Below are 13,367 nucleotides of genomic sequence, written 5' to 3' on the forward strand. Positions count from 1 at the left end.
GCTGAAGTTCCTATCTCTTGCAGTCCACCATCTCCCTTTCAGAGGATATGTAGCAAGAAAGCTGAAGGATGTTTGTATAACCAGGTCACTCCATTGCTCATTTACGTATGTGCCACCACGTGAAGGCGTCACCACCACCACCATCACATCCACCGCCACCACCACTATCACTGCCACAACCATCGCCAGTGTCACCACCGCTACCACCACCACTATCACCACCACCACTATCACTCCTACTCTCCCTTACCCACCACCACCATCACCATCTCTCATCACCACCACTGTCACCACCACCACCATCACTCCTCTTCCCCACCCCCCAACCACCACCACCATCTCTCCATTGTTCCAAGTTATTCCTCATCTCTACACACACACACACACACACACACACACACACACACACACACACACACACACACACACACACGTCCACCCCCTTAAAAAGAAGAGCAAAAAGGACAACCACCTCCACCTCTTCCACTCTCACTTAATCCACTCATCTGGTTTTTACAGGGCCGCCGCAAACCTCAGTAGTGTCCCCTGAAAAGAGAAAAAAAGGGAGTAAAAAGAAAATGGAGAGTTGGGGGTGACAGCTGGAGAAGGGCCGGGTGAGTCTTTGTATACAATTATTTTTTTGCGGGCCTGTGGAATGTGTGTGTGTGTGTGTGTGTGTGTGTGTGTGTGTGTGTGTGTGTGTGTGAGAGAGAGAGAGAGAGGGGGAGGGGACTGGGAGGGGAATGGGAGATGGGTAGTGAAAGTTTTGGAAGAAGAATATGAAGGACCTGTGTATGAGAGAGAGAGAGAGAGAGAGAGAGAGAGAGAGAGAAGGGAAATGAAGACCGTGTGTACGAGTGTGTGGGTGTGTGTACCCGAAAATGGCGTGTGCGTGTAGAGGGATGTCATGGTAATTGCATACATAAAATTGTATGGAAGCCTTGAGAGAGAGAGAGAGAGAGAGAGAGAGAGAGAGAGAGAGAGAGAGAGAGAGCGTGTGGTGCCATGTATTGTGCTGCAAATGTTTGTGAATGGTGTATGTTGGTGTTGAGATGACATGGTATATTTTATAGATGTGCGAGTATGGTGATGACGGTGATGATGTGGTGTAGATGTACGATGGTGTAGACTGGTATTGTGATGGTGTGATATGATGCAGGTGTCTGGTTCTGTAGCCTTTATGGTGTGTTGAAGGTGGTGTGATGATGTGATGCAAGTGTATAGTTCTGTGGTGCTGATTATGTGCTGTGATGTGTGATGTGATGCTGCTTGTGTGATGTGCTGACTGGTGTGGTGATGGTATGGTGTGGTGTAGGCGTATGGTTGTATAGTGCACGGGATTGGCTTCATGATGGTGATGATGCTGTTTTGAAGGTAATGTGGGATTTTGTGATGATGCTGGGTTATGGTGAAGGTGATGATGTAGGGTGTAGGTTGACATGTAGTGACCTCTGTTATGAATTTATCTGTGATGGTGTTTATGGTGATGGGAGGTGTTGCAGGATAGTGTAGATGGTGAGTGTGTGGTGCATTATTGATTATTCAGAAAGTTAATAAAGATAATGCGAGAAATTGGAATAAATAAATCTTGGATGATGCTTGGATACTTGGCTGCTTTGTTTTTCTTATTTTTATTTTATTTCTGTTTTATTATTGTTCTTTTTGTTGTTGTTGTTGATGTTTTTGATGTTATTCCTGTGGTCCCAGGCTCATTTCCACGTGAACCCAGTCTGCTGCAGTCTGAAAATGACCTCCTGAAGTCCACCAGCCTCATTCTCAGGGATAGGGAAGGAAATGAGGGACGTTTGTACAGCCGTGTAGTGGAGTCACCCATTTATATTATTGCCACCACGTGAAGGCGTCCCTCTAGCATCATATTCTGCAGTAAAACATCTAAATCAAAAGACGAACAGGCTTTGAAAAAAAAAATAATGAAAATACAGTAGTCAGTCTCAGGCATATCTTGACACCCAAACAACCCTCCTCCATACACAGTCGGCCTAATCCCCAACTTTCCCCCTTCATGTAAGAAAAAAAATCAAGGAACAGAAAATAATACTGACTGAAGAGAAGGAAGATAAAGTAATAAACGAAATCTGAAACACACAGGGTAAGAGATACAGGAAGGCAGGTTGGCCAACGTACCCCTGCCATGTTGCGCTCACCTGATATATTCTTAGTTAATTTTACACCTGTTTCCCTGTCCATTGATGTGCTCTCGCCAAATATACTATAATTTTTTTCTCTGGGTTAGTGTGAAGGCGCTCGCAAGTGTTCGTTGTGGTCCCTCCATGACCTTCCCCTGTAGTGTGTGGGGTAGAGGGGAAGACAGTGGTGACAACATTGCTTCTGTCCAACGCTTCTGCCCCCCAGCCCGCCCTCCCGCACGCACGCACACGCACGCACACACACACACACACACACACACACACACACACACACACACACACACACACACACACACAAAGAAGAAAAAAAAAAACACACACACACAAAGATATAAACAGTTAAAAAAAATGCACGCACACAGAAAAACAAACATCTAATCACACACACACACACACACACACACACACACACACACACACACACACACACACACACACACACACACACACACACTGGCTAAGAGCTAATAGTTGAAGCCAGAAGCGGACAGACGGCATGATCTCAGAGCACTAATGAGGTGAAGGTTTGTGATGAACTGAGTGATTAAGATTAATGAGAATGTCGCTAATGATGATGATGGTGGTTAATGATGGAGGTAATGAGGAGGTAATGATGACCAGGGTACAGACGGTGATGAAGAAAGTTGTGACGGATATTAATTTTCTGTGGATAGTGATCCTAATGATGAAGAGAGTAATGATGAAGGCGAATGATGTGGATAGTAAATACAACTGTGATAGTCCAGAGAGAGAGAGAGAGAGAGAGAGAGAATCCTTTTATCGCTTGTATAAGATCTTGAGTGACTTGAAGATTATGTAAATGTGCTAGGTACGGTGAGTGATTCAGGAGTAGGTTTGTGGTGTGTGGTGGTGTGGTGTGGTGTGGTGGTGTGTTGTGGGGTGCTTAGTGGTGTGGTCTGGTATGTTTTGTTTTGACGTGGTGAGGTGTGCTGCGCTGTAGTGTGGTATTATTAAGGTGTGGTGTAGTGTGGTGATTTTAGGGTGTCGTGGTGTGTGTGTGGAGTGGTTTGTAGTGTGGCGATGCAGTGGTGTGGATGTGATGAGTCTGTAGGTGTCGTGTGATGTGTAGTGTGAAGGTGTGGTGGTATATAAGTGTTGTGATGTGTGCTGCTAACGGTGTAAGTGTGATGTGGTGGTGTAAGAGTGATGTGGTGGTGTGTTGTGGTGTATACTGTAGGTATTGCGTGAAATAGCGTAGTTGAAATGTTACTGTGGTGGTGTGTTATAGGTGTGGTGATGTGTTGTGGTGGTGTAGGTTTTGCGTAAAGCAGTGTAGTTGAAATGTTGCTGTGGTGGTGTGGTATAGATGTGGTGTTGTGTTGGTGTGTTGTATTGATGTATGTGTTGTGTTGTGGTGCTGGTGTATTTATATGGTATATATGGTGCAAAATATACCAGATATAGCGATACAAAAACCTGATATAATCGTTTTGCTGGCTGAAAAATTCCATCTCTCAATCTTGAATGCTGGGTTGTAACAGTAGATTAACTTCTGAATATGATGCTAGTCACGAAGAAGTACTATGGGCAGGATGTAGAGCCGTAGTACTGTCTTTTTCCTCCACTGAGCAACGTGAACGAAGCTACAAAAGGCCGAAATTCTGGGCCAAATCAGGGTGAAAAGACTAGAGCAATTGTGGATGTTACGGAAATAGGTTGGTACTGTGGGGCCGTAAAGGGTAAAAGTTCGTTATGTAGACGATCCATTGCGACAAATGTAAATGTTAGATGGGAGAGAGTGACAGAGTAGAGCTTGTGTTCTGTATTTTCTCTTACATTCCTGGCTACCCAGAACACTAAAATCTCTAAAGATGGGTTCTGTGTAAAGAAGGGAAGCTCTAGCCTAACATTTCCAGTTTGTCTATCGTTCTACCGCGTCTGGTCAGGTCATGTCCGTCACTTTACTCCCTCAGCGACATGTCTACCTGAAGCATATCAAGCCTCACTCAGCTTAGGAGGGGTACTGGAGAGGGACGCCTTCACGTGGTGGTACTGATATAATTGAGCAACTCCTCCTCCCGGCCAAACAAGCGTCTCTTAACTCCCTCCCTATCCCCTGAAAGGAGGATGGTGAACTGAAAGATGAGGGCAATTTCAGCCTGCACTCCACAAGGCTATTTTTTCAGATGAACCCTGGGCTATAGCAACAACAACAACAACAGCAAGAACTACTACTACTACTACTACTACTACTACTACTACTACTACTCAGCTTAGGAATATTAGCCAGTAGAGGAAAACAAAAAATGGAAAAGATGAAAATAATAATAATATGCATACTTTTTGGCCCAGATTATACAGATATGGTATTACGCTGGTGTGAAGTGATGTAGGCGTGGTGTTAGAGGGTGTACTGGTGTGGTGCAGGCATGTTGTGGTGGTGTGAGGTAGGTATGGTGTGGTAGTGTGTAAGTGTGATGTAGGAATCGTGAAAATATTAATAGTGATGAGGTTTTGTTATGTAGTGATGGGAATTTGGTGACTCAAGTATGGTGCAGGTATGATGGTGTGGTATAGTGAGTATAATGTCAGTGTGGTGATGATGTTACTTATAAGGAGGTGGTGTGATGCAGGTATGGTGTTTCAGAGTATGGTGGTGGTGATGTGTGGTGATGGAGTGATGAGGCCTGATGTGGTTTTAGTGTAAGTGTGATATGGCATGCTGTGGTGTAGTTGAAGATGATTCTCTCTCTCTCTCTCTCTCTCTCTCTCTCTCTCTCTATCTATCTATCTATCTATCTATCTCTCTCTCTTTCTCCCCCCCCCCTTTTTTTTTTGAGGGGGGGATTTGTGTGATAGTGTGCTTGCTCTGAATGTGGTGTGGACTGGGTGTGATGTGGTGAGCGTGTTGATGAGTGATGAGTGGATAAGAGGTGAGTATGGGTGTGGGTGTGGTGTGATGAGTGTGGGTGTAGGAGTGGTGAGTGTGGGTGTGGGTGTGGGTGTGGGTGTGGTATGGTGTGGTGAGAGTGTAGGTGTGGTCTGGAGAGGACGAGAGGCCAGGAGAGGCGTAGTGTGTTGTGATGAGGGTGTTGTGGGTGGTTATGTGGTGAGGATGTAAGTGTGGCGTGAAGAGGCTGTGAGTTAGACCTTTGGGGAGATGGTGAAGTGTGGTGAATGTGTTCGTGGTGATGTGTAGTGTGGTGTGGTGTGATGTGATGAGATGAAGGTGTATGTTGCAGCTGTGTTGAAGGTATATAAAGGTGTGTGGCGTGGTGTGGTGAGGGTGTATGATGTGGTGTAGTGTGGTATGGTGAGGTGTGCTGTGGATATGTGTATGCTGTAGCTGTGAAGGTGGTGTGGTGTAGTGAAGATGGGTAGTGTTATATGGTGAGGATGTATGGTGTGGTGCATTGTAGTGTGGTGAGGTGTAGTGTACAGTATGTATGCTACAGCTGTGAAGGTGGTGTGGTGTGGTATGGTGTGGTGAATGATGATGTGGAGTAGTGTGGGGAGTTGTGTTATGGATGTGTATTTAATTGTGGTGTAGTGAAGATGGTGTAGCGTGATGTAGCTGTGGTGGTGTGGTGAGGGGTGTGGGGTGGTGTGGGGAGGGCAGTGAGTGTGGAGTAAGAGTGTGTGGTACGGTATAATCACGACCTCATAAACAAGTCCTGCCTTTAAGCACCACAACCCCCCCTGCCCCCCACCCCCTCACCTGATCAGCCATCTTTATTCCCGGCCATCCAGCCAGGCGTCCACATGACAAATTTAAATAAAATCTGGTGGTGGGCCGGCCGCTGACAGCAAGAATTAACACATGATATTTGTCGGTATCAGGCTTTCATTATGGACGCGGGACTCAATCAGCGCCACAGCTCTATTACCCCAGCCCGCCCCGCCCAAAGCACGCCCAATCACGGCCCACCTGGCCGGCCTGGCGGCAGGACTGGCAAGGATTCTGGTTGGTCGGTTGGCGTGAAGGCGTGCCGAGGCGGGGCTACCAACGGTGAGGCTGGGCGGCGGGGCTAGAGGCGGGGCTACTTTGAGGGTGCTGGGAGGGGCTAGGCAGCTGCGGGACGGGCGAGGGGCGGGCGTCAGTATATAAGCCCCAGCGGGTGTAGTAAGATGTCCGAGTGACAGCCGGCTGTCAGCCCGCCAGGCAGGACGGCATTGTGACACGTGAGCCCGCAGGTCGCCTTCAGGAGCTGCCGCAGCCTCATGGCCCACCAGCCGCAGGTGGCCGTGGCCGCACCGGTCCCGCTCATGCCCGCACCGGCCTCCGTCAGTCCCGCTCTACCGCCGACACCACCCTCGCACGAAGCACGCAGCCCGCCGCCGCCTGCACAGGATGGCCGCAGCCCGCCCCCGCCCTCGCCGCGGTCTCCACAGGAGTCTAAACTGCCACTGTCCCCTCCACCATCAGCCGCCAGCCCTCGCGCCCTTCCGTTTAGCATCGAAAATATTCTACGGCCGGACTTCGGTCAGACGCGGTTACCTGAACGTCCCACAGTGCGCACACCTGAGCTGCTCCTGCGCACTCCGCCGAACACACCTGAGGCGCCCGTAGACCTCAGCCAGAAGACGACGACGACGGCGGCGGCGGCGGCGGCGGTGACGGCGGCGAATAGACCCGGGGCCAACAAATACCCTGAGAACCCTGAGGCCCTGGCCAACCCTAAGATACCCCAGGAAGATGGCAACAACTGGCCGGCGTGGGTGTACTGCACCAGATACTCAGACAGACCATCATCAGGTTAGTACACACACACCTACACACCCTCTTATGTATGGTGTTGACGGGGTGTAAGTTGTGTAGTGTTGTAGCCTGTAGTGCCAGGTGTAGTGTTTGTGTAGTGTTCCCTAGTGACACCCCTCTTGTGTGGTAGTGAAGTGTTGAGAGGGTGTAAGTGTTGTGTAGTGTTGTCAGTGTTGTATTTGTGTAGTCTTCTGTAGTGACACCTCGCCTACACCCTCTTATATATAGTAGTGATGTACTGAGAGGATGTGTATGTTGTGTAGTGATGCATGGTGTCACTGTGTTACGTTAATGGTGTTGTATAGTGTTGTGTAGTGACGACAAACCTGCACCCTACTTGATATGCCTTTAAGTAGTCATGGAGTGTACGTGCTGTGTAGTGTTTGCTACTTATTTGCTGTATGGTGTGTGTGTATAGTCCCAGTTCAGTACACACACGCATACCGCACCTACACCCTCTTCTGTGATGTTAGGTAGTGTTGTAGGAGTGTAGGTGTTGTGTGGTGTTGTTGTGATATGTATAGTGCTACATATTTGATGTATAGTGTGTGTGTAGAGAGTCCCAGTTCAGTACACACACGCTTACCACACCTACACTCTCTTCTAGGTAGTGTTGGGGGATTGTAGGTGCTGTGTTGTGTTGTGATATGTGTAGTGATTGTATAGGCAGGCCGGTATGCACGCTATCTACACCCTCTTTTATTTGATAGTGATGTGTATCGTTGAGGGAGATCAGTTGTATAGTGTTGTAGAGTTTTGTCTGTGTGGCGCCTTCCCCTTAGTGTTGCTGTGTGTTTGTCATAGTTGTGCTCCTGTGCTTCATTTGTACTCTGCACTGTAATACAAGCTAGTACAAAATTCCACCAATCGTTTAAATGACACAAGAAAACAGCACTGAACGTTGTTGTAATGATCCGCTGCGTAGGAAATATAAGCGTATTATTTAAGATTTTTTTTTTTTTTTTAATGCAGAAACCTGAGAACACAAAACTCCCTCTTTCCAGAATGAATAAGAAGGAAACACAGAATTAGTAACCGTTCTTTTCGGGACACCTGGACGCATAGCGTAAAAAATAACAAGGAAAAATACTGGAAATTAAATGCAGTTCCAGAGTTGACCAGTTGCGTATGTGAAAAAAGTACCGATAGATTTTGATCCTTATTAAATTTTACCGAAATAAATCTGCGTCTAGTTTACTTCTGAAAAGCTTAATCTTTTTCTTTATGTTCCTACGTCTTTTCAACACATATGTTAATTGATTTTTTTATGTGCGTCGTTTTTTCCTTCAGAATATATGGTCAAATTTTTCAGAAGTGAAAATATGTTGCTATATAATGTGGATTCTTGCTTTTTATTATTATTATTATTATTATTATTATTATTATTATTTATTATTATTTATTATTATTGTTATTATTATTATTATTATTATTGTTATTTTATGTGTGTGTGTGTTGCGAATATTTTTGTTATGATCACAGTGGAATTGTGTCATAAATGAGACGGGGGGATTTTCGTCCGTCTAAAACCGTCTTCACAGTAAGTTATTATTGTAACTGAAGAAAATCGTCTTGCGTTAGAGTGGAACAGTGGAATTAACCTGGCCGTGGGAAGGGAGGCAGGGTTAGGCTAATTAAACCTTTCCTTTTGACGCCACCTCTTGATCATCTTCTCACCTTCAGACGATTTCATTCAGCTCTCGGGTTACACTGGAAGTAGTTCCCTTTGGTGAATAATCGTCTCCCCGTCAAGCTGAGAAAAATCGTGGGGCGGCAGGAGGGTTTTAGGAGACATCAAGCATAGGGAAAGAGAGAGAAGGTTCGGGTCGCGGTTAGGTTAAGGTCACGCGGCCAAGTGTATAAATTGCTTCCCTTTGAGGACGTGTTATTATTATTATTATTATTATTATTATTATTATTATTATTTCAGACTATTTTATTAAGCTTGCTACAAAATTTATGAACTGTGGGTTAGATAAAACCTTCACTCCAATTACCTTTATTTATTTATTTATTTATTACAGACTACTTTAAACGACTGAGTTGAGATTTTTCCTTCTCTCTCTCTCTCTCTCTCTCTCTCTCTCTCTCTCTCTCTCTCTCTCTCTCTCTCTCTCTCTCTCTCTCTCTCTCTCTCTCTCTCTCTCTCTCGATACAGTCTCCATTAAATTCCTTCAACACAAAGAATATTATCCAAATGTAACAAAAAAATAAATAAATAAATAAATAAAAAATATATTCACACAAACACCAGACGATTTGGATAAGCTGTATTCTCGTAGGTTAAGGAGGCTCCCTAACACCTCTTCCTTAGCGATTTATTTTTGGATGTGGTTGGTTAGTATCCTTTTTGGACATTATTTAGGCAGAGTATGGCGATATTGTGAGGATTTACGTGTTACAGAAGAGGACAGTATGGTGTAATAAACAAAACAATTCGCTTAGGGACAGGTGTTAGGGAGCTTCCTAAAATAAAGAGAATATGGGCCATAGTAAAGGGGCAGAATCAGAAATAAATCGGTAAGGAAGTGGTGTTTAGTAAGCTTGATTTAGGCATTAGTTAACCTGTTCAAAAGGCCTACACACACACACACACACACACACACACACACATTTATTCAAGAAGGGAGTGGATTTTTTTTATTTATTTTCTTTATTTTTGTGGAAAAAAGGACCCGTGGAGTGAGCCATGTAATAAATCATGTCTCTGGAATAACTGATTAAATTATTTACTTGTGATAAATAGGAGTCGATTACATTTTGATATTCCTCTTACCTCTTCTTCCTTGACCTTCTTCCTCTTCCTCTTCCTCTTCCACTTTAAATCTTCCTCCTTCATTCATCTGTCTCTTTGAATTTATCTTTTTTTATAAACTGTGATTGGTGTAATTATACTTATTATCAAGAAAATGTGGAATGACGAGTGTAAATTAGGTGTGATGTTTTGAGAGAAGCCAGTTCATGGGAAGTCTTAGTTAAAATTTGGTTATAAATGAGATTGTTAATGTAATGTGGCGGGATATTCTTTTTCTGCTTTTTTTTTTAGTTGCGATAAATATTACTTTTGAGAATTTAGCGTGCGCAAACTGGTTCTCTCTCTCTCTCTCTCTCTCTCTCTCTCTCTCTCTCTCTCTCTCTCTCTCTCTCTCGTCGGAAATGACCGTGAGATATTAACCTGGAAATTTCTTGTGTTAAAAAAATAAAAATCGGCCCTTAATATAACTTAGTAAAGTATTATTCTTTATAAATGCGTCTAAGAAGATGGCTAGAAATATCGCTTAGAAGAAACTGATGAATATTTGGTTAGATATTACACATGAATATTTGGTGAGAAATTTGTTCATGAATATTTTGGTGAGAAATTTGTTCATGAATATTTGGTGTGAAATTTGTTCATGAATATTTTGGTGAGAAATTTGTTCATGAATATTTTGGTGAGAAATTTGTTCATGAATATTTCGTGAGAAATTTGTTCATGAATATTTTTTTTAGAATTTACTCACGAATATTTGGTGTGAATATTCTCTATGAATATTTTTAAGAAAATTTGTTCATGATTTTTTTTTTTCATTAAAAATTATGTAGACTGGACGATCGGTTGATTTTCTTGTTTTTTCTTTCTTTATTTTTCCGTCCTTCCTTTTTTCTTGATTTTTTCTTTCTATTTTCCTTGTACTATTTTCTTTTTTTTCATTCTCTTACTTTTTTCTTTTTTATTTCCCCTTTCTTTTTCCTTAATTTCGTGTCTTCCTTTTTTCTTGTTTTCCTTTCTTTTTACTCTTTTTTCTTGTTTTGTTTTTTTCTTTCTTACTATAGCGAGTGTGAGAGAAACTGGAAAATAGTGGTGTTAAATTTGTCTCTGAGTGACTCGTAAAATTAGGTAAAAAAAAAAAAATATTAGAATTAGCTCAATATACGTCTGTGTAGAATTAGCAGCGTTAGAGAGAGAGAGAGAGAGAGAGAGAGAGAGAAACTGGTTGTGATAAATATTGTGTTGAAATTAATTGAGGGAAAATGTGAATCTTTTATCTTTTATTGATTTTAATTTTGAAAGAGTGATGGAGTGAGAGTATATTTTATTAGATGTCTAATTAGAGAGAGAGAGAGAGAGAGAGGTCTGAATTAGCTGTCACAAATATAATAATGGAATTGTTGTTGTTGTTGTTATTGCCTAATTCTCATGTGAACGTGAACCCGGTGGCCTGCAGACTCCCTAACACCTTTTCCTAAGCGACTTATTTTACCTGTTACCCCTTATTCTGTGTTACATAAATCCTTGCCATGTCGCCATACATTCTGCAAAATTAGCGTACAAGCGGACATTAGCCTTCCATATCCTAAAATAAATCGCTAAGGGAGAGGTGTTAGGGAGCCGACGAGAGCACGGTCTGGGTTCATCCGTCACTGCGGTGTTAGGGCGGCGGAATGAATGGTTGATATATTTGTGTTAGACTTGTGTTAGTAATATATTTTGTTTGAAAGAATATATTTGCTTAGAAAGAATATATTTTGTGAGAAAGAATATATTTAGTTAGAAAGATTATAGTACTGTATTAGAAAGAATATATTACAGAAAAGAATATATATTTTTGGAAAGAATATATTTTGTTAGAAGGAATATTTTTTAGGGAGAGAATATATTTGTTAGAAAGAAGCCTACGCGATAAGAATATACTTTGTTAGAAGCCTGAATCATGAGAATATATTTTGTTTGAATATATTTTTTTTACTAAAGAAGCCTCCATGATAAACAATATTTTTTACTAAAGAAGCCTCCATGATAAACAATATTTTTTAATAAAGAAGCCTACGTGATAAAGAGTATTTTTAAATAAAGAAGCCTCCATGATAAACAATATTTTTAAATAAAGGAGCCTACATGATAATATTTTTTTAATAAAGAAGCCTACGTGATAAACAATATTTTTTAATAAAGAAGCCTACGTGATAAAAAATATTCTTTGTAATAAAGAAGCCTCCATGATAAACTATTTATTTCTCATGTAAATAATTAGTGAGGAAAAAACTGCTATACATGAGTCTGCAGGTTTAGGAAATAAATTGTACTGTATTAAGAACGAGTTTGGGTTGTACGGACGCGTCTTTATCTTGTAATATAATTGTTATGCGATAAAGAGAATACAAATTATTCACGAGTTAGGCGATAAAAGGAATTAAATTTATTATAAACGAGTTAGGCGATAAAGAGAATGCAATTTATTATAAACGAGTCCATTCAATAGTACTTTTTATTATTATATTTTTTAAGAAGAGAGATTCTGTCATAGAGAGAAAATATCAAAAAATGAGTGTGAATTCTAGAGTAATATTACTTTCTCTGTCCGATAGTGAGTTTTTTTTTACTTTTTTTTAATAACGAGTGCGATTAATTAAAGTCTGTCCATGTTATAAATGAGTTTGTGGAATAAAGAGAAACGATAAATAACCCGTGGAGTAAAGGAAATAAATTGGCTATATATTGCTTGAAAGGAGTATATGAGATTTTTTTTTGTTTTTCTTTTTTTTTTTTTTTTTTTTTCTTGATGCCTGACTTACCACCCAGCGATCGCTCCAGGTAGGGATGTGAGAGAAGTACGCGCTGAGCAGTCGTAAAAGGACGCTTCCTAACACCTCTTCCACAGCGATTTATTTTTGAATATGGCTGGTTAATATCCGTCTGTACTTTAGGCAGAGTAGGATGACATTGGAAGGACTGGTATAACATGGAAGAGGATAGCAAGGTGTAATAAGCAAAGTAAATCGCTTAGGAAATGGTGTTAGGGAGCTTCCTCAGCCGACGAGAATACCAGCTCTTGACCACAGCGGGATCGAACCTGCGACTACCTGGCCTTGCCAACCAGTTCGCGGTTATTATTATCATCATTATTATTATTATTATTATTATTATTATTATTATTATTACAAACGAAGATATGCCACATGGATTTTTTTTTTTAACATAAACTAATCTGTGCAATAAAAAAAAAATCATAGACGGGGATCTCTGATAAAAATAATTATACCTGTTTTGGAAAGAGTCCTTAAGTTATATTATTATTATTATTATTATTATTATTATTATTATTATCATCAGTACCCGATATCCGTCTCCTTCACTCTTATTATTATTATTGTTATTATTATTATTATTATTATTATTATCATCAGTACCCGATATCCGTCTCCTTCACTCTTATTATTATTATTGTTATTATTATTATTATTATTATTATCATCATCATTACCCGATATTCTTCTTCTTCACTCTTATTATTATTATTATTATTATTATTATTATTATTATTATTATTATCATCATCATTATTATCATCACTGTTATCATCATCATCATTATCATCATCACACTGGCCTCCCTCACACTGAAGGAGTTACCCCTACACTGAGACATTTTTTCCCATTTAACTCAAACAAAAGACGATTTTAGTCACATTGCAAACCCCCTAATTTTTTCAGGGGAT

The 13,367-nt window shown here is 41.3% G+C and overlaps 1 protein-coding gene across 1 annotated transcript in view; it reads left to right on the forward strand.

The window, feature by feature from the left end:
* The first annotated feature begins 6,350 nt into the window (after positions 1-6,350).
* The window catches only part of LOC145418153 (homeobox protein engrailed-1a-like), a 37,961-nt gene continuing 30,944 nt past the window's right edge, over positions 6,351-13,367 (forward strand). The window contains exon 1 of the mRNA XM_080286675.1: positions 6,351-6,885. Coding sequence (XP_080142801.1) covers positions 6,351-6,885 — 535 coding nt within the window. The remainder of the gene's footprint in view (positions 6,886-13,367) is intronic.

Source organism: Coenobita brevimanus, chromosome 112, assembly GCF_032717465.1.
Source record: "Coenobita brevimanus isolate Jiangsu-jjx chromosome 112, ASM3271746v2, whole genome shotgun sequence".
Lineage (NCBI taxonomy): Eukaryota > Metazoa > Arthropoda > Malacostraca > Decapoda > Coenobitidae > Coenobita > Coenobita brevimanus.